This window comes from Juglans microcarpa x Juglans regia, chromosome 7D (assembly GCF_004785595.1).
Source record: "Juglans microcarpa x Juglans regia isolate MS1-56 chromosome 7D, Jm3101_v1.0, whole genome shotgun sequence".
Taxonomy (NCBI): Eukaryota; Viridiplantae; Streptophyta; class Magnoliopsida; order Fagales; family Juglandaceae; genus Juglans; species Juglans microcarpa x Juglans regia.
The window spans coordinates 12166227-12192916 of NC_054606.1; the positions used below are offsets into that span (position 1 = coordinate 12166227).

At 35.1% G+C, this 26690-nt stretch overlaps 3 protein-coding genes across 3 annotated transcripts; all 3 read right to left on the reverse strand.

Annotated features, from left to right (window-relative positions):
• Window positions 1–210: 210 nt before the first annotated feature.
• On the reverse strand, window positions 211–2727 carry LOC121239293 (aquaporin PIP2-7). The gene is made up of 4 exons (XM_041136502.1): window positions 2233–2727; window positions 1844–2139; window positions 851–991; window positions 211–712 (listed from the first exon to the last, which is right to left on the reverse strand). The coding sequence occupies exons 1-4, from the start codon at window positions 2534–2536 to the stop codon at window positions 599–601; spliced, it is 855 nt and encodes a 284-aa protein (XP_040992436.1). The 5' UTR covers window positions 2537–2727; the 3' UTR covers window positions 211–598.
• Window positions 2728–20118: 17391 nt separating this feature from the next.
• LOC121239866 (60S ribosomal protein L12) lies at window positions 20119–20853 on the reverse strand. Its single transcript, XM_041137219.1, has one exon. It carries the CDS (start codon window positions 20757–20759, stop codon window positions 20259–20261), a length of 501 nt encoding a protein of 166 aa, XP_040993153.1. The 5' UTR covers window positions 20760–20853; the 3' UTR covers window positions 20119–20258.
• A 3918-nt stretch (window positions 20854–24771) lies between these two features.
• On the reverse strand, window positions 24772–25810 carry LOC121238135. Its single transcript, XM_041134978.1, has 2 exons — window positions 25355–25810; window positions 24772–25005 (listed from the first exon to the last, which is right to left on the reverse strand). The coding sequence occupies exons 1-2, from the start codon at window positions 25808–25810 to the stop codon at window positions 24772–24774; spliced, it is 690 nt and encodes a 229-aa protein (XP_040990912.1).
• Window positions 25811–26690: the final 880 nt, after the last annotated feature.

Here is a 26690-nt window from a genome sequence, read left to right on the forward strand (position 1 = left end):
TCCTTATCTTGATGCCACTAATATTTTAGTGTCAAGTCTTTGTCAATGTCTCAAAGCAATCATTGAGATTTAGATCAAGAAATTACGGTGAAATTTCTCTTTAAGAAAAGAGCCACGACATTGTATCCAGTTTATATATAAACTTAATTTGCAAGTAAGAAGAACACACACAGTATAAAGCAATAAAAAGGTGATCGAGACACCGAGGAGTTATCAGGACCACATGTCCACAACCCATTTTAATAGCTTAAGGTAGAAACAACATGAGTACACCAAAAAGCAAAATAAATTAAGGATAAACAAGGACGACAATCACCAGTACATAAATACATGAGATCCAAAGGAAAAAAAAAAAAAAAAAAAAAAGAAAGAAAAATAAGAAAGAAACACCCTGCCCATAGGCATGTTTATCTACAATTCCATGGTCCTCCATTTACAGCTCTCAAACCCATGAGAGACAGAAACTGATGGATAAAAGAGGACCCTGATCAGACAACTTGCATGCATGCACTATGATATTGTTATTCTTTTGAATCATGATGACCATCCATCTCCATCGATCTTTGAGGATATTATTTCATGGTCGGGGAGGAAAAGCTTAAGCGTTACTTCTGAAGGAACCTAGAGCCTTAATGGCTCCTGCTCTGAGGATGAATTGGTGATAGAAGGCAGCAATTGCAGCTCCAATAAATGGTCCAACCCAGAAAATCCACTGAAACATATATCATATGCAGATAATGATTAGTCTCTCAGATTAATAAAAATATGAACTTTGGACTCATGAATGTGTAGTGGGAAAAAGTAAAATTATGAAAGGAATTAGAAGAGGTGGGAGAAATATGTATAGTACTTGGTCATCCCAGGCCTTGTCCTGGTTGTAGATCACTGCGGCTCCGAAACTTCTAGCTGGGTTGATACCAGTACCGGTGATTGGGATTGTTGCCAGGTGAACCATGAACACAGCGAAGCCAATAGGGAGTGGTGCCAACACCTTAAATATTTCACAACAAACAAAATCAATTATACAAGACCTATGTAGCCAGTAAATATTATATATATATATATATATATATATATAATTACTTGTGACAATGCATGTGATGCAGTAGCTAGCCGTTCTTTGTGATCATTTATTTTTACAGAAAATAGAATTGAAATAATTTTTTTATCATATATTGTTATAAATTTGTTATCCCAAAAAAGAAAGAAAGAAAAGATTTAATTATGAAAAGCTTTTTTTTTTTTTTTTTTTTAAAAATCATGAAGTATCAATACTACCTAAAGATGCAGGGCCTATACTTTTCTTACAAAAAGTTGAGTTCACTTCGTGAACTCTAGTTTTGTTAAATTTTCTGTACGGTTCAAGAAGATGTTCTTGAAGCTACTGATCTTCTAAAGTAAGGCAAAAATGAATTAAGGCATGTCTCTTTTTCTGCACAAATAATGTTGAAAGCGAAATACTTTTTCTTTGAAAACTTCAGTCACTATGTTTTAACTAGAGAAAGAATCACAAATCAAACAAACACTTGAGAAGAGAAAATGGGCACACATCATGAGGCCTAATAAATTAAATTGGCTCACATCACTTTTAATATTGGCTGGACAAGATAACGAAGAAAAAATGTCACGAAAGTAATAGCATAAAAAAAATTGAAGTGGCGGATTATAAAATTTCTTATTGTAAAATATATAAATGGTTTTATGTCAAATCACATTAATTTATAAATAAGATTTTTATTAGACCAGCTAGCGAAAGTAAAGTAAATTTTAATTTGTAAGTAAGATTTTTGTTAGAGCTAGCGAAAGTAAATTGTGGGGATGAGGATGCAAGCTGCTAGCTTACAGGAACATGAGAGTCTCTGGCGCTCCTCTTCGGATCAGTGGCTGAGAAAACAGTGTAGACAAGAACAAAGGTACCGATGATCTCAGCCCCGAGTCCAACGCCCTTGTTGTACCCTTGTGCCAGCTCGTTGGCACCACCTCCGTTCTGGTTGTAGTGAGTCTTTTGGAAGCCCTTCACAAGCCCAACACCGCATATGGCTCCCAAGCACTGCGCCACCATGTACAGCACCGCCCTTATCAACGACACCTTTCGAGCCAGGAACAGCCCGAACGTCACTGCCGGGTTAATGTGCCCTCCTATGTTCATGTCCCAATTATTAATATATATAATTGATTTTAACTAAAGACGTTCTTTGTAACGATCAACCTTAAAAACGAGCAACAACGTACCAGAGATACCGGCGGTGCAGTAAACGAGGATGAAGATCATGCCTCCAAAGGCCCAAGCAATGCCGAGAATGCCGACTCCAGCGCAATCGTCGGCGCCGGGGGCAGTACTCTGGACCTTGTACCCGATCACAGTCAAGACTGTGATGTAAAGGAAAAGAAGAGTGGCTATGAACTCCGCTATAAGAGCTCTGTAGAAGGACCACTTTGTCAGCTCCTCCGGGTCGATCAAAGGCGCTGGAGGTGGATCCTGGTAGTCCTTGGCCGAGTACTCTCCCTGCTCCGCACCCTCAACGTCCTTTCCCATTTTTCTCACTAATTACGTCTTGGCTTCACAAGCAACTGATGATCACAGATCAGCGAAAGAACAAAGAGTATTCAGAAAGAGGAAATGAACGGTAGGGAAGTGTGTTGTGTTTTGTGGTTGTGATGGGTGGATGGATCGAGTACAAAGGGGGTATTTATGGAGAGGCACAGAGAAACGGTCCATATTAATTAAGATTAATAATTTAAGTATATATATATATATATATTTCTTTTTTTGGGTAAGAATGTTAATTAATGACATAATTAACATATATATATATATATATATATATATGCATATATATGCCGCCCATTGAGCTTGATTTCGCTTGCATGGACCCACCTTGTCGTCCAACGGCTCTTGATTACTTTTCTTGCATTGTTTTTGATCTTTTTCTTTTTGGTTCCAGCTAGATAGGTTAACTAGTGGTAGATCAGGCCAGTACTATGAACAAAATTCAACAACTTCAACGGCTAGCTATGTCTATAATATATGTATATATATGTGGTTGTTGTTATGTGTGAAACGGTCATGTAATCCAGGTTAGGAGTGGAATTTAGCATTAACACTACTAATACAACTCCGATGCTAAGGTTCTAGGTCCTACATTTAGTTGGTAACAGTGGTTTTGGTTCCAAGCGATCGATAAAAGAATAATCTTACATGAACATGACCGTCAAATGCTTGTTTGATTGATCTCTTTTAAAAATTGGATCATTCAATTCGATTAGGCAATTAGAAAGAATGGCTATTTCTTAAATCGATACTAAATAAATGAGTCTTAATTAATTACGACATGCTCTTATATATGTGTGTGTATGTGTGTGTATATATATATATATATATCATCAACACATGGTTTGTCTCAAACAAATTAAAATCCATGCAAGCTAGCTAGAGAGGCAAGGAAAGATTGAAGTTAGTCGTTGTTAAAACAGCTAGCTAGGTTTGGTCCGAAGTATGTCGAACCAAGAACTAGGGCTAGCTTTTTGTCTTTGGTAGGAATTAGAAGAAGTTAAGGCCACATGCAACATCTGATCAACTGCAGAACCCAAAACAACAAAAAGAGTCGATCGGGACCTAATCTCTGCCAAAAGTCACTCTCCAACACTTCCTTTTCTTCCACTACCCAAGCAATATTAATGGATTGAATTGAGATAGGAACCCAAAAGTCATAGCCAGCCAACCAGCCTTTCAGTACGTTTGAAGCAACCCATTAACTATCCAATGCTATCCAGACCAAAAGAAAAGATAATAAAAAAAAGAGGCAATATTCTTAATACACATGATTATAATTATCAGATCAAGAGGATCATATATATAATATGAGTATACAAAGGTTGTCATGTTGTTGGGTGACGATGGCTTGCCAGAAGAACTTATCTGGATGTACCTAAAACAAATCATTTTAAAACACATGGTGGTTATAATCCTTTTGGCTTTAATTCGCATCAATTATGAACCTGCGATAACTTCAAAACATTGAACTAATCATTCATGCATGATCAATTCCAACTGGCTATGACATTCCTGCATTTAAGCATATATATATATATATATATATATATATATGTATGTATATATAGTTCTGCATACCTTTGCAATATATTTCCCTGACGACAGTAGAAAGGCGTAAGATTGAGTTATGATAATAGAAAGACCAAAGGATAATAGAATAAAAAAGGAAACGCCAACAATAAATTACTCTCTCACAAAAATTTAATATTTTTTTTGTAAACCCTAGAATCTTGTTAAGATACCATTCATTTTGATTCTTGCCATGCACTAGTCTGAAACACGTCATGTCTTAGTGTTAGAGTTTCATTTTGAGAAATACTATAACCACAAAGAAATTACATAAAAGAATTCAAATTGATGTGGTTTGATGTTGTTCGTCAGATTATAAAATTATTTTTATTGTAAAGAAGATTTAACGGATCATATGAAATCTCATCAGTTTGTGAGATTACTTTTGTGAATATAGCAATACTCTTTTCCTTTTCAAATAACTTTACTTTTAATTTTTTTTTTTTTTTTTTTTTTTTTTGCACAAAACCATATTTCTTTCCTGACATCTTATAATTTGGTGTTCAAATTAGTTGTATTTAGCCTTTTAGGACTCAAATTGCTAACTTTTAACACTTTTTCTTATTTATTGGAATAATTATCTTCCAATAAATTTAATTCCACAAAAATTTGTGTTTCTTTTTTAATAAAAGAATATATAGGTAACACATATTGATCATGACCTAATTTTATAGTTTCATAATAATACAAATAAAACCATCACTCAAGACCTTCATTTTCATTCTAGCTTTATAATTAGTGAGATTGATCACGGTCGTTTGATCTTAATCATTGTTTTAAAATTATATATAGAATTTAAATTAGGTAAAATATATATAACATCTTAAATTCTCAATAATTGACACCATAATTGAAAACTTTTAATTGCAATGTGTATGTTATAAGATTATTAATTAGCTAGCTAGGTGGATTTTTTTTTTTTTTTTATCTGAATGGTTAAATATTATATATTTACGAAATTAGTGTATATATATATATATTCAATATCGCAACTTATAAACCTTTAATTTGAGTGTCAATTGCCAAAATTGATAACTTGGAGGTCACATTAATGAAGTGGGCTAGCTGATAGTTCGGGTGGTTGATCAGAGTAATTTTTCCAAAATAGATAATAAATAATACACATTATATAACCTTATAACCTTTGATTAAATACTGTGTATATATATATATTATATAATTGGATTAATATATAGTACTGTTGGAAAACTGATAAGGATGAGTTTGTTGACTTTTGAATGGTATATATGTTAGGAATTATTATGAAGAGTACAAATAAAGTTATTGACCGATCGATCGAGCAGTAGTACTCATGATTATCATCTTCGATTAAAAAATGCAAGCATATATAATTAAATAATGCATTTTAATATAGATCAAGCAAATGGAGAGAATCAAATCATGCATAGATATGATTGAAACAAATTTTTATTACAAGAAAAACGTTTATTTGTAGTTAGTACTATTTGTTAAGAAAATAATTATTTTTTATTAAAATAAATTAATTCTCGTTACAAATTATAGTTTTTCTTATTGCAAATATCGTAGCTTGTCACAGATATTCGTTTTTCTTATAAATTGTAATGTTTAGATGGAATCGAATTACATTGAATATAAATCATCTCCAATACCTCTCAATTGGAGCCATAGCATAGGTCAGTAAATAAACATGCTATGATAGCTGAGTAGTACTGATCATTGTAGCGACTGAACTATACCCATAATTAATATACCCATATATATATATATATATATGTGTGTATATATATATATATATATATATGTGTGTGTGTGTATGCAGTAGTCATGCTATATATATATATATATTAATTACTCATCATGTCTTTTTGTGAAGTGTCGAGGCCAAGAATGGACCACCATTACCGCCCCGGGCATTAGTCTAAGTAATATTCCCACCTCCTTTTAATTTATTTAATCTTTAAATATATATTGGCTTGATATCTCATCCCAATCACATTCCCCACATTAATTCTTTATGTTGAAAGCGTTTGGTGATCAAGTTGCTTTCTTAATTACTGTTTTGATTTGAAGTGCATGTTGATCATCTCTGCATGATCACTATATATATGGCTAGCAGGCCACTACTTGTCCATGAAACACCAGATGTAATTAATGACCAATATTGATGCAGCATAATTAATTCAATATCTAATTTATATCATATGATCTATTTCTTTTGATTATTTATGGTCGAGAATGACCTGTAGTTTGGTCGGTGACTCCTCTTGATATTTTTTTAAAAATTAAATCAATCTCTCTCTATATATATAATGATAAAAGTGAATGATCATAGCTAGGGTACTGCTGATGAAAGATTGATGGCAACCCTAGATATATATAATTAATTACAACCAGGTATATATGTATGTATGACTTTGTTTTGTTTTGTTTTGCTTGCTTTGCGTACGTACCATGTTCTTCATTTTTGTGGCCGATCGAGTAGTACTACTAGTAGTACCTTATAATTAGGATGTTATATATTGGTATATGAAATTATCCAAGTACTCTTATATCGTAATGCAGCAGAAATATTTATCAATTCATTATAAGAAAACTGTTTATTTGTGGCCAGTTAATTCCAGCGAAATAACTATTTACAGCCAAAATAAGTCTGTTTTGGTCACAAATGGTCTTTTCGCCGCAATTAAATGGCCATAAAAGCATGTTTTTCTTGTAGTGATATTCACTCAATAAATTGGTTAGTCGTTAATCATGTAATTGTTTTTTTTTTTTTTTTTGGATAGACAAATTCATTCATTGAAACAATAAACAAGTCCTTCCAAAAAGATTGCTTTTATCAAACCAAACGGCTTGAGATACAAAAGGACACTCCCACCATATCTCTATATCACTATTACTCCATGCATGTCTAGCTAGTTGATGTGCCGCCAAGTTACCCATCCTGTTGACGTGCAAAACTTTAATTTCCTGAAAACAATTCATCATTCTTCTAATATCTTGTAAGAGAAAATTAAAATCTGTGCAATAATCAATATGATTATTCAAAGCATCAACAAGAATTAAGCAATTAGTTTTAAGCACTATCTTCGGGGCACCCCATTGAACACACATTTGTAACCCCCTTAACATAGTAATAGCCTCAATAAACTCAGAAGAGACCACTTCCCTTTCCAACTTATTGCATGCAACTAACACATCACAATTTTGGTCCCATGACAACACTCCAATTCCAGCTACTTGTTGGTCATGAAAAGTTGCCCCATCAACATTCAATTTAAGAAAGCCTATAGAGGTTGCCAAGAAATCACCTTAGTAAGTTGAGTAGAAAAAGCATAAAAAACCTGACTCTTTTTGAAAGCAGATTTCATAGATAAAGACTTATTAACCACCACCTGTAATCCAAGAGACCTTTTCATAGATATGCACCTTTCTTCTATACCATAGAGCCCATGCAATAGCAATGAAAGTTGCCAAACTGTCTTCTGAACCTTCAGCTCGAGTCATATTGGCTAGGTCCCAAAAACTGTAATTTGACAACACAGTCCGAAACAAACTTATCTGCTGTGTATAAACTTGAGTGGCTTCTGAACAATAGAACACTACATGAGCAACATCCTCTATTTCCTTTCCACAAAACAAACAAGTATCATTCTCAACAATAAACTTGTGTTTTAAATTTTTTAAAGTTGGCAACGTTTCTAAACAGGCTTTCCAAGCAAAAAGCTTCATCTTTTTTGGCAGTTTCAGATTCTACAATCATTTCCAAAAAATAGTTGCATTGCTATTTCCTGAACCTTCCCCCCTACCCTGAGTTTCAGATTTTTGAAGTATTCGATATGCACTTCTTACCGAATACATACCAGTTCTCTCATGTATCCAGAAGATAGAATCTTCTATACTATCACAAACATTCAGCTACAAGATCTGGTTCACCTCATTTGGATTGAAGAGAGCCCTCAATCTATCAACATTCCACCATCTTGTATGCTCATCAATCAAAAAACTAACCCTCAAATCTGCATCAACACTTGAAAAATCAGAATAAACAGCAGATAGATTAATACCTGGTAACCAAGAGTCCTTAAAAACTCTAATATTCATTCCATTCCCCACACGACACTTACATCCTTCCTTTAATATGGAGTTACTAGCTTCCCAAATCCCCTTCCAGATATAAGAAGAACGCACTCCAGCTTTTGCCTCAAAAAACTAGTATTGGAAAAATACATAGCTTTGTACACTTTAAACAAAAGTGAATTTTCATTCTTCAAGAGTCTCCAACCTTGTTTAGGCTAAGAGAACTAAATTAAAGAGCCTTAAATTTTTGAAACGCGAGCACCCCTGAAATTTTGAATCACACAACTTCTCCAAACTAATCCAATGAATCTTCCGTTCTTGAGATTGATTTCTCCACAAAAAAGGGCCATCATCCTTTCAGAACAAAAAGATTTGGGAAATAGGAAACAACTCTTAGCACATGTCGGAAGAAACATTGCTATGACTTTAAGCAAAACCTCTCTCCCTCCTTGTGACAACATATTTCCTCTCTAAGTTTGTAACTTTTGCATAGTCGTTGTTTAACACTAGAAAAAGCTTATTTGTTTGATCTACCCACCATTGGAGGAAGGCCCAAATACTTTTCAAATTGTTGTGTATAACTCGCCACCCAAAGCTGCATAATCTGACCCTTAAATCCTTCTTAAGCATTTCGGCTAAAGACCATGGTTATCTTATCCTTATTAATACACTGGCCAGAAGCTTTATCATAAGTACTCAATAAAAGCTGAAGCTTCACATTTGTAACCACATCCGCTCTACAAAAAACGACACTATCATTGGCAAAGAACGAATGGTTAACTCTTGGAGCACCCCTCCAAATTTTAATCCCCTCAATAGCCCCTTACTAACCTTCTTTTTCAACAAACTGATTAAACCTTCCGTACATAAGAGAAACAGATAAAGAGACAAAAGGTCTCCTTGTCTAATTCCTTGACTTGGAATAATATGCCCATTTGGATAGCCATTGACTAGCATGGAGAAAGAGACAGTTCTAACACACTTCATGACTAAACTTATCAAACCTTGAGCAAAACCAAGAGCATCCATCATTTTCTCCAAAAAAAGCCACTCCACTCTATCGTATGCCTTGCTCATATCAAATTTTATCGACATGAAACTCTTTCTTCCTTTTTTCTTATTTTGCAAAAAATGCAACATCTCTTAAGCAATCAAGATATTATCAGATATTTTTCTATCAGGTACAAAAGCAGATTGTGTTTCAGAAATGACAAAGGGTAGTACTTGCTTTAGCCTATTTGCAATGACTTTTAATAAAATCTTATAGAGCACATTGCACAGGCTAATTGGGTGAAATTCAGCAACTTTAGAAGGATTAGATTTTTTAGGAATTAAAATAATGTGAGTGTGGGTCACGTTCATAGGAAAATCTCCAGGATTAAAAGCCAAAAGCACTGAGTCAATAACAGACTTACCTATTATTGTCCAATACTTCTGGAAAAAAATTGGAGGTATCTCATCTGGTCCTGGAGCTTTTGAAGGATGCATTTGTTTAATAGACGCTTCAACGTCCTTAGCAAATCTCTATTCATATCATCTGTTATTCGACTCTCTACCCCATTAATAACTTCCTCCATATCCACCTCGTCTCCAGTAGAGAACAATTTTGTAAAATAATTAATCATTAAGTCATCCAGCTGACTACCTTTCTTCCGAATACCCAACTCATCTTGTAGTTGTAAAATATAATTTTTCTTTCTTCTAGCAGAAGCTTTAAAATGAAAAAATCTAGAATTGTTGTCACCCTCTCTCGGCCACATGACTTGAGATCTTTGTTTCCACATAATTTCATCTCGCTCAAGCCACTTTTGGACATCATCCCTTGCTTGTTGTTATTCTATTACTGAAAAACCAGATGGACCAGCATCTTGCAAAAATTCCAATCTCCTTTTAGCACTAGCTAATTCCTTTTGCACATGCCCAAATGAACGCTGATTCCAATGTCCCAAAACAGAGGCACATTTGAAAATAGAATATATTACTTTAGTAAGTGAAGGAGAACCTTCCATTTGATCCCAAGTTCTTTTATAATACTAGAACATTCCCTCTCCCCAACTCACATGGCTTCAAATCTAAACAATTTCCGATGACGTTGTTTTATAAAGTCAACATTTGAATCCCACCACAAAGGGATATGATCTGAATAGGAGGCCACCCCATGCTAAACCCGCATATTAGGAAACAAATTACACCACAGAGAATTACCAAGAAAATGGTCTAATCTTTCACTAATTAAACCCCACCTTCCCTCCTATTACTCCATGTGAACTGGACTCCAACAAACCCCAAATTTCTCAAATGACACACTGATAACACATCTCTAAAATCCTCCAACAGTTTATCCGATCTGAACCTGCCTCCATACTTCTCACTATGATAAAGAATTTCATTAAAATCCCAAAAGATTAGCCAAGGGGATAGACAACCAGAACCCAAATTCTTTAATAACTGCCAGACCAAATGCCTCTTATTGGAATCTGGATGACCATACACACCAGTCAGAAAACATTTCTCTCCATTAATACTAGTAAACCCAGCATGAACATGGTGTTTTGAGAAATTGACAATGGATAAATCAATCTCATCTCTCCACATCAAAGCTAAACCTCCACTACCACCCATACAATCCACAACAAAACAATTTCTAAAACCAAACTTAAATTTACAGAGATCAAATTGTCTTGAAGACAATCGGGTTTCTTGCAAAAAACAAATATCCGGAGCTTCCTTCATGACCAAGTCACGAAGGGTTTGGATTCCTCATGGCATCCGGCGGGGCTGTAACATAGCCATCGCCGATATCTCAGTAGAACTAAAAAGCGCACCATAATCTGCCACCATCGAATGCCTTTTCGCATTGTGCTCCTCCTCTGCAATTGCTTCCACAGCTTGTCGCTTCTTGCCTTTAATCGTTGCTATGGACACCCCCCAACGATGCCCTATCCTTCAGCGACCCCCTTCCCCTCTGAACCCTTACTCAGGGACAATGCCCCTTTAGGTCTTGACTTTCGACGAACTGAAGACAAACCCTTTGAAAGGTTACCCGTAGCTGTTGGGCCTACATCAAGACAGTTTAGACTAAAGTCCATTGGTGCATCCAAGCCCAAGCCCATATCAGAGACCTCTTCAATAGGAACGTCAGTCAAATGGTGTTCATCCATTACTCCATCCTTCCTCACAGAATCACCATTTCCCAACTTCGTGACATCAGGTACTCCTAGATTCACGAGAGCATTTGTAACCTCCATAATTTTTTTTCGAAGAAATATCCACCGTTTCCGTAACCGTAAGTAACTCCTCCCCCCCACCTCTAGCAGGAATACTCCCTGCGAATTATTCGCAACACCGTAACTACCATGAATATTGCCTAACGGACTAACAACCGCCGTCGCCACTGGGGCTTTCCTGGTTGAGGTTGGCTCAGTCTTCCTGGCCTCAGGACCCTTCCCTCCCCCTTTCCGATTAGCTGAGTAACCAGTACGAAGCCATTGTCCATATGGACAATCTTTAACCTTCAAGTTTGCCACCTCAATGCATCACACTCACGTGTAGTACGACCCACCAAGTCACAATAATAGCAAAAGTCAGGCAATCTTTCATAAGAAAAGTATAGTAAACAGAACTGGTCATCCTAACACCCATACGCTTTCACCTTAGCAATGGCTTGGATATGTCCAGATTCACTCTAATGTGCATGTATTCACCCCACTCCATTTCCCCCACATCCAAATCCACTTCCAATACCTCTCCCAATGTAGCACCAACTAGCTTACCAACATATGCATTTTGAGCCATTAGAGGTAAATCATGTATACGGACCCAAAATGGTGCATGAACTAACTCCAGATTACCCATATGCAACTTCCCATCAAAATCCTTCATAAGAATTAGATGTTTATCAAACATCCAAGGACCCTCTCGCATCACTTTGGCCTTATCCCGAGCATCTTCAAATTCAACCATGATGAACACAGAGGTTAAGTCCCGAAACTTGACTCCCTTAACTGGTCTCCATACCTTTCACATTGTCTTTTTAAAAGCATCATGTTTATAATGTTTCCTGGTTAACAATTTCATGATGAAACAATTTTCACCCATTTTGAGTACTTCCTCCACCTTACTAACGTCCAAAGAAATCTCCTCACTCTCCCTTTCGGTCGAAGACAGATTAGCATACAAGTCCTCAATATCTTTAGCCATCCTTCATTAGAACTCGTACTAGAGCCGAGAAGAGAACTAAACCTCCACACAGGAACTCCGAGAGAGAACCTAGAGAGGACCAATTATGTTCCTATTGATAGAACGAAAAAGAGAAAAAAAAATGTGAGCGGGATGTTTACTTCAATATCATGCAATTGTTTAATAATTAATCAATAACATAAAATAAATAAATTGCATAACACCAAAATTGGTATTGAAGAGAAATCTTTTAAAGAACTCTTTAAAGGTAAAATCCTACGAGGCAACCAAATTTAGAAAAATCAATTTTATTATTTGAAAATCAATTACAAGTAAAGTTTAATTACAAAATATTTGTCAATTGACACCCTTACTTGATCAGACAAATGACCAATTTGTCTTCTACAGTAGTTGTAGCCAGAACTTCTGATGATCTTCAAACATTGACTTTTCTCCTAGAACTCTAGTGGCTGAAAATTGACCAATCAATTCTTCAACATGGAGCACGACCACAATCTTTTTGAGAGAAACAATATGAAAATTGTCCAAGAAATTTTCTCACCAAAATATACACTAGAAAGTGCTCTAGAAAATATCTAGACCTGAATCTCTACAAATCCTAACTAGTATGATCCATTAAATAAACAAACTAAAAGCACTTTTAGTTTCAGTAGGACTTTGTTAACGATCACGAAGACGTCTCCTGACGGAATGATGACATTTCGCGATAACTCTTCACTGCAGTAACTGATTTTAGTTCAACCTCTTCTTTGGATAAGTGAAGATTCCTTGGGACTCGATTTTCACACTTATGACTTATCTAAACAACATCTAATACATTCTAGATAAACTTAATATTGTTATAGATAAAATTAATAAATAATTTACATTCATCCAAAATTATCAACTTAATGATAGGATAAACTCTATCATTTTAGTCATCTAATCATATCCAAACTTATCAACTTAGTCACCTAGTCCTAACCAAACTTTTATGTCTACAATCTCCCCCTTTGGTGGATTGGTGACAAAGCCAACTTGATAAATGTCTTGCATCTACAGTATATATCCTTAATATCTAGTACATGGTAAGTATATATTGGTCCTATAGCTAAAATGATGATTGAAAAGCCATATATTATCATGTGAGACTTTAATCCATTGATCAATAATATATCTATTGTACATTAATAATTGGACTCATCATGTACAAGTTAATTAAGTATATAGATCATCAGGCAAAAAGGCATGATTAGGTCAAGTATATAGAACAATAGAACCTGATCATCTCCCATATCAAGCGATCGATCTCGATCTTTGATTGCTGAAAAATGTACGAAAAAGATCAACGTACAAGAATTTGTTCAAATTTATGATTTTTTTTTTTTTTTTTTTGTTATAAAGTGCATATATTGCAACTTTTATTCTTTTTTCTCAAGCATGCCAACTTATTCACATGGATTCAATCTATGCGTAATTGGAGTACAGTAGTACTGATGAAGAGATTCAGTTTTTTTTTTTTTAAACAAATTCTTATTAATTACCACGCTTTTACAATTTTGCATGGCATTAACGTTCTTAGTCTTCAATTTTGCAAGACTTCGAACGTTGGCTCTAAGGAGGATTTGAGTTTCTCAAAGGATCAGGATGAAATGAAAAGGTTACCGAAAAGTAAGTGCAAAAGGAGCAAGAATTATAAATTAAACAAATTAAAGACGAATTTCAAGCGGCCCCCAAGGATTTTGTCATTTTTTTCACAAAACTTTTGAAACATTTTTTTCTATATAAAATTTAACTTTTTTAAATTGAAAAAAAATAAAAAATGAAGAAGAATTTTAGATGTTTATTTTTTTTATATTTTAGGTTTATATAAATTGTAAAGAAAATGATAAAAAGGGAAAAATGATGTCCTTAATTTAGATCAAGATAAACAGATTTTTTGTTATTCTATGCATTAATTTGCTTAAACTTTATGTAGTTATGAAATTAAAAAAAAAAAAAAACCTTTATTTGGGTATTTTTAAATTTTAGATTTTATAAAGTCTCTTTTTCTTAAGATTCGCTTTTATTTTGTATATGCATAAACGAGTTTGACTTTTTTCTCCTTCTGTAATTATTATTTTAGTTTCGGACAACATTTTTAGGGTTATTCATGATATTAATAATTTTTATTTATTAAACGAGGATCAAATTGATCATTTTAACATCTAAACTTAGGGGATGCTTGAAGAATAAGATGAGATGAAAATTTTGTAAATAGTAGTGCGATAGCTTCATGAGTTTAATATTTTATAGAGTTTTGAGAAAGAAGAAAGAAAAATTTGAATAACAAATATTATAAAGTTAAAATATTGTTAGAATATAATTTTTTAATATAATTTTTATTTTAAGATTTGAAAAGTTTAAATTGTTTTTTGTTTGAAAGTTTGGGAATCGAATGTTGTAATGATTAATTTCAAAGTATTAGTATTTGAATGATGTTTGAAAAAATGAAATTAGATAGGATGAGATCAAAACTATTTCCAAACAACCCCTTAGAATATATATAAATTGATCATTTTAACATATCCTTGTAATTATAAAAAATTATATTTGCAAATCAATATGGTTGTCACAACCTTCATACCGATAACTACAGCACACCAATGGCATTATAGAATTTAATTTAATTTTCTTACAAATCAACTTATGCCACGTAGTGGTCATGTGGTTTAGGTTTCCTCTCCATCGTCATCAAATCAAGACTTTTAAATTACCTGATAATTTTTTTTTTATACAATTAGTATTGTACAAATTAAAATATACATACTTTTGGACGATAACTTGAACGTTCAATCATGCATTATAAATTGTTAAACTCTGATTTCATTTTCACCTCATGTTTTAATGGCTTTCAAAAGAAAAAGAAAAAGAAAAAGAAAAATATAGAGGCCAGAGTAGATAATATATTAATAATTTATATTAGTATTATAATGCCCAAAAAAACAAACTAGATTACAAATCATACACGACCTTTTATCAAAGACGAAAAAAAACACTAATTTGTCAAAACATCTTTGATAAGTCATCGGTACCAACTAGCTATCTAGTCTGCATGCATGCTCACACTCACGTACAGAGAAGACCTTTAAAATTAGGAAACCAACATTCCCCACCGAGCTTACCAAAATCTAAAATCAATCAATAATCTTCATTGCCATTAATGTTGTTGTTGTTATTGTTGTTGTGGTCGTCATTTTCCTCAGCTCTGTCTTCCAAAATGGTCTCTAGGGTAGGGGTACTGGAAGGCTTCAATGGGAAATCAATAAGTACTGATGGTGCAAACTCAATCCAAGTGATCCTCATCACATGCCTCAGCTCCTTTGCCATTGCAATTACTGGATGCTGATCAGGGCAATATTATTTCAGCTTAATGCCTGATCTCTTTCTCCTTGGAGTTTGGTTGAGAAAGAGAGAATCAGAGAAAAAGAGAATTACAACGCCAAATATATCAGGAAGAGGAGGAAATTCAAGGCGGAAAAAGGAAAAAAAAAAAAAAAAAAAAGGAAAAAAGAAGAAGAGAGAATTGGGTTGAGCTAAAGGAGATGAATAGCAGGGGTTTATATGGGGGTAGGAGTCTGAGTTTAGCGATGGAGATCAAAACCATCTGATATATTTGGCATTGCTCTATTTTATTTCTGGACGAAGATTTCCCTAGAAAATGAGCGAAGGAGATTGACTATGTTTGGCAAAGAATCGATGATCTTTGGCTTATTTTGTGTACCTCACAACAGATTAAAATCGTTAAATCTTCATTAAGAGATTTTCATAGAACATCTGCTACTAAGAACCACAGAAAAGTAACCAAATTCTCGCTTAGTACTGAATTCTTTGACCATGTGGAGCGAAACAGAAATCTTGTTAACCAAACTCTCCAGATCATCGAATGCTGATCTGAAGAGGTTTTACATCCAAAATATGCAGGCCAATCTAAATTTGGTTGTTTTGTTATCTGTTCCCTTGCAAATTGGAATAGATTTAGAGGGTCGATACACGTTTGAAATTCATGAATAACATAGCCTTATTAAACCATAAAAAAATAGAAAAGATGGTCGTTTTCATTTTCTGAGAACAAGTGATATATCTTATTAATTATAAGGTCGTCACAAGTACCTTGTAATACCTCAATTTTTTAAACTTGTATTTAGTACGGTATGGGATCGATCAAACAAGGAATTCATAAGATAAAAAAGGGTTTGGGAAGTTGAGTTTACTGGTTTTTTATTCTCAGACAAATTGAATGAGCTACAGCCTTAACTAGCACAACAATTGTAATAGCATGTCTAATCGGGATTAGACAGTTCTCTACTTATGGTCTCTCTAGGGCTAACAAGAGGCATAAAAAGGAGGGGTGATGAACGAAGTATATGAACAGACTTTATGTTTAAGGGTGTTTACAATTTGCATTTGCAAGCTATCACCCCTTTTATAATGTATAATCGATCTTAAACTATCAATAAGATCATCCCATGTTACAATCTAGCTAGTTGTTAAGATTATGCTATGTTGCCTACATTTCAATCATGTTTTTATGATGAGAAATCTTGAAAATTGCTTAGATGCAACATGTCTTTTACCAAGTTCTCTTACATCATGCAAATCAAAGAAATCATCGACTCCTAGATCTAACCGATAGGACGTGACCCGTAGTAATTGTTTACGCCCAAGGTTATAGAGCTTTAATCTTGGGGGAGCGTATCCTTAAAATAAAGGTCCTTACCACTTGAGCCAACCCTTGGGATTTCACGTTATTCTAATGGTCAAATTAACCTATACCATACACATTAGGACTTGTGCACATTTCTCACTTTATGGAGTTTAAGATTCATGATGTAAAATATGTGAAACATAAAATGTATTATTTGTCATATATTTCATCCTTTTTCATTTAATCAAATGTGAAACATAAAATTTCTTATTTGACAGTTTCAACATATATATCACCTCGCAGACATTTGAACCAACACTAAAAAATCTCTTATGGAAATCAATACAAGATGTTTTGAATTGAGATTGTTTTGATGTAAAGAAAAAAATACTTGAAAACTCATTTGTTTACAAACATAACCTTATTGTTTATATATATATATATATATATATATATATAATTTTGTTCTTTTAATAGGATAAATTGCAAAATAAGTATCCAAATTTTCACATTTTCAGAAATTCGAAACCTCAATTTTCAATTCTCACAAAATTGATATATGAATTTCAAGAATCGAGATTAGAAAATTAACAGGAGGATTGTCACTGACATTAGTATGCCGCTTGGCAGCCTTGTAGATGTAGATATTAATAAAGCATGTCAGCAAATAAAAAATTGACGCGTGATATTCCATTAGTTTTATAATTATACATAGATGGAGGTATCTAAATTGTGAGTTTTTTTTTTTTTTTTTTTTTAAGAAGGGTATCAATTTTTCGAAATTTAAAAACTGAGAACTCAAATAAAAAATACTAATTTTGCAATTAATCCTTTTAAGATCAAAGTTCTAATGTATTCGTGGCCTCTGAGAAAGTGATTAGCTACCCCCAAGTTTTCATCGGCTCTCTTGTGTCGGGTACATATGGGCCGGACCAGCTTAGTTCATGTCTCAAAGTCAAAGGTAGTAGAAACTGTCAACTGTCCCGAGCTTTGCATATTATAAACTAACGTTATTACAAATAAAAAAATAAAAAATCTATTTTTATTTTTTATTTTTTAACAAATAGACTATGCAGATGCCCATACATAGAATCGGTTTATGAGTCAGTTAACAATTTTTTTAGTCAGATACAAGTCTAAATTCTGACCGGTACAAAACTCGGCTCTTCTCCATCCCGGCTACCCGGGTGGTACGGCATATTACACCCGGTACGAAACAAAATTAAAAATCTTGGTTGTCCGACTTTTAAAAAATGATTAACCTGTCGTTCTATGCATCAAACGCGCAGAATGATGGGAAATAAGGAATGTATAAATGAACTACTATAAGCGCCAATCATCCTGCAAAGATACCATACACCGCAATTGAAATACGGGAAAGATCGAGGGGAAGTTTTGTTATGCAATTGGGGAGGATATCATCTAGAGAAAAAACACCTTTAAAGCAGGTGTCACTGTATCTGGCTATAAATCTATCCAACCTTCTAGGTCATCCTTGCCGATACCTTCAGCAATTTGCTTCGGCTGTGTCGGCTAATTCTAACCCATTTCTAACACATATTTACTCTGTTTGATGGCCCTAACAGGTAAACCACTACTTCTATTTATGTATTCTATAGGATTATGACAATCACTAAAATTTAACACATAACATCCCAACCATGCATGTTAATATGTTATAACGTATAAGCTGTGTATTGATAAACACAACATCTTAATACCATTTCCCATATTAAACTGTCAGATTACTAGTATTAATACAATCTAGTCAGGTGCTAAACTTTGATGGGACCTTTGTCCTAAAACTGAGTTCTATTTTTTATCAAGCACAAGCTAGCCACTATCATATGGTTGGTGGAAAAAAACCCCCCAAATCACAATCATACTGTCATCAATTTCTATCATTCAATATGTATATCCATCATCTCACAATCCTTATCTATAGAACACTAAATGCAAGATGCCGTTGTTTCTGAAGCTGCATACTAAATGCATTTTGGTCTGACTCACGTAGAAGGGGCGAAAATTTAACAACTGTAAGCTTGGACTCTGTTCATTAATGATCCCATGAAGGACAAAGAATATGAGCAATTGAGTGTCACTAGAGAGAGAGAATTAATTGATTAATGACCAACAACAATAGTATATGTATCTTAATGAAATTACACTACGAATGTGTCAACCTAAATTCAACTAAAAAGGGGAATTAAAGATTTAGGGTGATCAAGGATGAAATGTTACAAAACAAGGTCTAAATAAAAAGCAGCAAAGAAAAATGTCACTGACCCCATTTGCTCTGAGTAATTTACATAAGCATACAGAGAGTTTTGAACCCACAACTTTCTTAAAAGTAGAAGAAGCGCCACTTGAGCAGGAGCGAAATGGCAAAAGAAGGTCAATCACCCATTGAAATTGGAACAAAGATGTTTAAATGGACAGGTTGCATAATAAAATAGGAAAATGAGATTGGTTGCAGAAGTTTTGGATGTTTCAATCCCTTTTCCTAGGTTGATACTTCCTATATGCCAACTAAATGAAAGCCGTTTCACTAGCAGAAGGCCTAGAACAGACGGGAAGAAAACAGGAGACACACTAAAGAAAGCAACACAATCCAACACATTAAAGTTTTTGCGGGTGGTTTCGAATCCAAGGAGGCTGGGGGTTTATGCCAATCAGGCCATAGGCCTTTGGCCATTATAGAAGTAAGAATCTTATAGAGCAAAAGAATCAAACGGATGAAATTACCAAATACAGTTGGAAGTTTCACAAGCAAATAAATAGTTAAAAGAATTCAACAGAAACATAGGTAATTACCTTTCCCTACTTTTTCTCCACATCAAACGTTACCGTAGACAACGATCAGATTGCCACTAAACTGTATAACAGCAATAAAAAAGAATTCAACAAATTACCTTTCCCTACTTTTCTCCGCATCAAACGTTACCATAGACAACGATCAGATTGCCACTAAACTGTATAACAGCAATAGACAAATAAGTAAAATACCATGCGTGCATTGAGCTAACAATAATCAATCCCCCAGCGAAAGAAATCACACTAACACCATAACTCCATCAACATAATTAAATTAGCATACAAATCCCTGCAAAAATTCTAATTTCTTAAACATAGTAAACCATACAATCCCCAAATTATCCAAAACAAAACAAATTAAACTATATTTGAAAAAAAAAATCCTCAATGGGGAACTCAGTCCAGAGGGATTTCGACATCACCATCGGTGATCTCCTGCTGCAAGTTCTTGGGGTCTTTCCCGTCGACCGTACAACCGACGGACACGCACGTACCGAGGATTTCCTTGACGGTCCCAGAGAGGTCCTTGGCCATGGACCTGTGCCTCATGACCTTCGCGATCTCGATGACGTCGTCGAGGGAGATGTTCCCGTTATGCTTGATATTCTTCGTCTTCTTACGGTCGCGCTCGGGCTCCTTAAGGGCCTTGATAACGAGGGCGGCAGCGGAGGGGACAACGGAGACCTTGGCCTGACGGTTCTGGACCGTGAGCTTGACTGTGACGCGGAGGCCCTTCCAGTCCTTGGCGGTCTCCTTGGCTATGTCCTCTCCGATCTTCTTGGGGGAGAGCCCGAGGGGGCCAATTTTGGGAGCGAGTGAACTCGCCGCGCCAACCTCGCCGCCAGTGACTCGGACGTAGACATCCACGACCTGTGAAGGGTCAAACTTCGGCGGCATTGTTGATTTGGTATGAGGGGGGCAAGGGTTTCGGACAAGCGACCACGAGTGTTGAAATCATGAGAATTATAAAGAAGCTAGGGTTTTGCTCCCCAAGTTAAGAGATGAAATGTCTTTTGTGACCTTTGATAACGAGGAGTTTAATGCCTATAGGCTTTTTTACCCATTTGTTGTGATTCTGTGAATGTTGGATAGGCATTTTGGTCGTTTATATAAAGTAAATTTATTTATTTTTGATAAATAATTAAAGTAAATTTAAATTTAGATATTTATGATAAAATTAAATACTAAATTTAGATCAACTATTTATAAAAAAGAAGTATTTTAGTTATAAAAAGATTCAATAAAAGTAAATTTACAAATAGACGTAACTTGATGCGATACATTAAATTTACTTTTGATACATTAGATCTATAAAGTAGATCTAACATAATATATTAAGCCAAGTCAATTTGTGACTTTATTTTTATGCGATCTCTTTGTGACTGTAACACTTCTCTTTTAAGTTCAAACTTCGCAAAATTACATAAAATTACAAAAATCATAGAAATTAATATTTTAATAGATAATGCAAGCCAAATAATACTTGTAGTATATAATTTATGAGAAATGATACTTGCAGTCGTGAGTGCGCAAGTGCCGTGCAGTCGTGAAAAAAATGAATAAATACGAGACTCACATGAAAATAAATTAATTTTTTAATAGTAGATCTTACTCTTTTTCAAAGCGACTGTTCTTGCGCACTCCACGACTGTATGTAGCATTACTCATAATTTATTCTTCTCTATGTCATACTCTTTAAACTTTGGACAATAACTTTTGAGGATTACAAATCTTTATTACTTACACTCTTGGTGAAATAATTGTTGGTGTTCAATCTTTAACCAAATTATTAAGTTGCATACCATGAGACAATCCATTATATGTAGAATTTGGCTTCCTTTCTGCCATGGAAGAAGAGGGCTTGATCTATTATTAAGGGATGTTTGGGTAATGAGATTAGGAGTTTAAGGTACCCACAAAATAAGGTTATTTGGCTTCCCACTCCATCCAAAAAAAAAAAAGCTAAATCTTACCATTAGGGCTGCAAATAAACTGAGTCAAGTTGAATTCGAATAAAGGTACTCTAGCTTGATTAGCATGTTTACTTATTCAAACTTGGCTTGAACTCAAATTTTCTTATTTGAACTCCGCTCGTTAACCATTGATGTTATTTTTATTGAACTTACACTCGACTAAAAATAACTAAATGACTCGAACTTGAGTAACTCGAGCTCGAACTCTTTTTTTTTTTTTTTCAAGTTCTAAGTATCATCTTTTGATTGATACAAAAAAGTTTTAAATTTTACAAAAAAAATCTACCCATTTAACTATTCAACCAAATAGCTTTGATTAAAAAGTAAAGGAAATAAATTAGTGTATAGAATAAATTAATTTATAGTTATAAAGTAAAGGAAATAATAAACTAAACCATTTAATGTATAGATAACACAATAAATCAAAAGTTCTAGTGGTGTAATATATTCTTATGAAATATAAGTTATGAATATATTAGAGAGTATATTATTAAATATTATATTTAAATAATGAGAATCATATTGTTTATTAGGTTCATGATATGATTACTTAATTAAAAAGAAATACCATCAACTGGAACTGTGATGCAGTGTTTGTAATAAGGAGAATCTATCTCCCACTTTATATTTGAACTTATGCATTACTATGTGGACCTCTTTAAGTAAGACAATATCCATTTATGGCTAATTTGATCTATTGGAATGTTTAGTTCATTCTAGGATGAGATTTTTATAAGCCACCCTTATTCCGTTGGAATTATTGCATACTGCTAGTTGCATACTAGAATGTATTGTATATTAACTGTCATGAATGTGTGTATGTAACTATGTGTTGCATGTCCCAACGTTCCAAGTCTCCATTACATCCCAAGCGGAAGTTGGGGGCATCACAGGTAACAGCATGCTTCGAGCGAGACCGTTTACCCTCATTCTCTAGTGGGGTGGTAGCAAGGGCCTCTTTTTGTCCTGGAAGTTAACCGAATTCATTAAAAATGAATGGCCGCTCACTCAAGAGTAGTCGGGCATTACCAAGAATCTATCAATGTTCACCCTAGTCAAAATGGCCTCAGTCCAGCATCCTCGTTTGGCCTTACCCAAGCATAAATCATCTCGACACGGGATTGCTTCCATTCAAACAAGGTAACAACAATCACATTGTCATCAAGAACCCGACCCCAATTGGCACATATCGAGAACTCAACCCTTTACACTTCATGGCAATGAAACTCTTAGCCCTGACCAAAGACAAAAAAATAACTTCTTACCACTGTTTGGCATTGGAATGATGACCCTCGAATTGCACCATGTGATCATGGGAACGCAAGCAGAAGCTATAGATGTTGCCAGTCGACACCCTAATCAAATGGGTGGCAAAAACTCCTAGGTAGTTAAATCGGGATATTCCTCTTGGGTACGCTCCAAAACCATCCTCCACGCAATAAAACATGACATGAGGATTCTCCAAGCACAAGAGTGAAGTTGAGTAGGCGCCAACTTCAAGAAATCAAGAACGTCGAGCACGGGTGACAAACGGGAAGTCTCAATCCATGTGCAAGTGAACAGGCGAGAAGGGCAACCTTCTCATCAAAGCGCTCCGTGTTAACAACACCGCGATAAGGAACTTCATGAATCACTGAGTCAAAAATCCCATGGGAATCCCTCAATTTGTAAAGGTCGACAGAGGTGTAATGGAAGACTAACCAAAGCCCTTGTAATGAAGGACATCACACTAAGAGGAAGATTCAGGAGCCAACGAAGGAGCTCCACGAGAAGGAAGTCGTGTGGTGTTCCATTGAGCTATTTTGCCGACATGCGAAAAAGGGGAAAAAAGAAAGACTAGAGTTTTAACAAGAAACTATGAGATAACAAGGAAACAAGAAAGTTGGGAAACCAATGTACGAGAAGAGAGAGAAAGAAGGATAAGAAGAGAAGGGGTATTTATAAAAAAGAAACGGCATGAAAGTTAAGCATTCAAGAAGGGAGCCGAACGGGCTGACAGCGGCATCATTAAGGGTAGATCCCACGATCTAATGACGTGACCGAGCATGAATAGAGGAGCCGTTACAATTCTCCCATAGTACGGGGACATGAACTGCCAATTAGAGCTCGCAAACTTGAACCATTTGTAGTTATCAAATTCTCGCCACGCACACTTGATGAAAATTTGTGGAATAATTGGATGACCCTTTCGTACCTCGATAAGACGGGTCCAACGATATGCGAGGCCCATATGTCACGAGCCTAGTGAAAAGTTAGTCGCCTAGGCATCGTGATTCATTATGAATCAATGTTATAAGCACCAGAGTGATAAGGTGGCCCTACCGTTAAGGAGATGGCGAGAATCTCGCCTAGATCACCAAAGGGTGATAACTTCGTCATTCCCCATCGAAACTTCAGGAACTAATAAGTAAAATCAAGAGATTGAGTTATCAATCTGTTCTTATCAGCAAGGTGCTACATCTATATAATTGACCAGAGATGGTGATTTTAGGTAATTTCAATCCTAGAGCCTTTATAACAATCCCATATACGTATTTGCTAACTTAGGCATCATAGGTGCATCAAGAACACTGAACCGACATCTTTCTTTGTGGCAAGTTGTTTGCCCCGGTGAATAGGATGTGAAACAAGTCTTGTACATATAGAATTTGATACACTAGCACAGTAAGAAGAGTTATAGTCATCATGGTATACTCTCTGTTACAAAGAAACTAATAAGGGCTAACTGCATAAAGCATTCCTAGACTTAAACACTCGATTACTACGAGTTGTGGAACTAGTATCAGTCTTGGGCAAGAACTCTTACAGACCATATTGCAATTGATCTGTAGTAAGTTGATCTTGTCATAACATGATGACCTGCTTAAAACTCACAAGTTGTCAATTCTTTAATTAACTAAATAAATGCATATGCACTAAAAATCAATAAAAATCAATCATGTAGCCATACCAAAATAGACTAAACTTAACCATGTCAAATTGTTGAAGACAAGGCTTTCCTCAACATTCAGCCCCTCCAGTTGAAATATCACTTCCAATAAATCACAAGCAGTTATACCAAGTCCTAGATTTTGCAAACTCTCAACCAAGTTGGGTTGGATAAGAGACCATATCTTTACTTGATTGTCAGTCTCTTCAGTCACACTTTGCTCTTGCTTAGTCAATGTAACCTATCAAAATATTAAAAACCGTTAACAAATACTACTTGAATAGAAAAAAGACATGAACATTTTGAAATAGGAATTTTTTTTTACCATTATGAGACAGAACAAAAGAGAAGATCACATAACCCACAGCTACTAGTAAGGTTTGCAATAAGATGTATATTGCATTGTGTCATTTCTTTGTAAAATGAAATTAAAGCATATAGTAATAAGGAAAATCCATGAATCAACTCATGATAATTAAAACTTGGAATGTGTACACAATAAAAAGGTTGGCCAAATTAGTGGCTGACCTTTTTTAGCAAAAAAAAAAAATGAAAGAAAATGTGAACAAAATGGAACAAGAGCTACAGACCTCTGTGATGGCAGGATCATTTGGTATTTGTCCATGATTGTAGTGCTTAGTTCGCCCTACAGAGGAGCTTCCTTTGGATCTCTTGCTGATGCTTTGATATGAGACAACCACCGGTTTATGATTCTTGCGATGTGGTACACATGACTCAAGGCATCCGCCAAGAAAATCAGGGGAATCTCGTACTACTGAGGAACCTTGGCCTCTTGAATCCAGTTTTGTGTCCATTTTCTTTGGTTTTCTTCGGCTCTGAGTTTCTGACCCAAATGCCTTCAATTTTGGACAATTATTCAAACTGATCATTTTTATAGATGGCAATTTAATAGGACAGGCTTCCATATTAAAACTCGTGAAATTCGGACAACTGCACAATTGGATGGAAGGAAGTTCACGGAATACATTCATATTTGTTTCCCTTTCTTCTCCAGCTTCTTCCTCTCTTTGAATAATATTTTCCATCAGATTGCTATACGAAATATATACTTCTTGAAGTTGTACAAGCAGTTTCACAACAGAAGTTGAAAACAAATATGTTAGACTATGGCAATCACTAATTTTAATCGTCATGAGATTGTGAAAGCCTTGAAATCCTTGCGGAATATTCTTCCATACATGTGTCAATGCTGATAAATTGTGGCATTGCAGGCTTGGCTACTGGTTTGGATAACACTATTGCTATTACCGTTGCAGAGAGCATAGCAGATTTGTGGCATTGCAGGCTTGACCATATGAGTCAGAAGGGCATGAAAGAACTTCTGTCTAAAGGCAAGCTACCAAAATTGAAGTCAGTTGATCTTAGTATGTGTGAGAGTTGCATTATAGGGAAACAGAAGAAGGTCATTTTCTTGAAGAGTGGTAGAACACTAAAGTCAGAGAGACTAGATCTTGTGCACACTGATGTGTGGGGACCTTCCCCAGTGGCATCTCTTGGAGGTCTCGTTACTATGTTACATTCATTGATGACCACAGCAGGAAGGTATGGGTCTATTTTTTGAAACACAAATATGATGTATTTAATGTGTTCAAAATTTGGAAAGCCATAGTTGAAACAGAGACAGACTTGAAGTTGAAATGCTTGAGGTTTGATAATGGTGGTGAGTATATTGATGGTAGGTTCAAAGAGTATTGTGCAACTCAGGGTATCAGAATGGAGAAGACCATTCCTGGGACACCACAGCAAAATGGAGTTGCTGAGCGTATGAATAGAACCATAAATGAGCGTGCTAGAAGCATGAGGCTGCATGCTGGGTTACCACCTACTTTCTGGGCAAATGTAGTTAGCACTGCAGTATACTTGATAAACAGAGGGTCATCAGTTCCGTTGGATTGTGGATTGCCT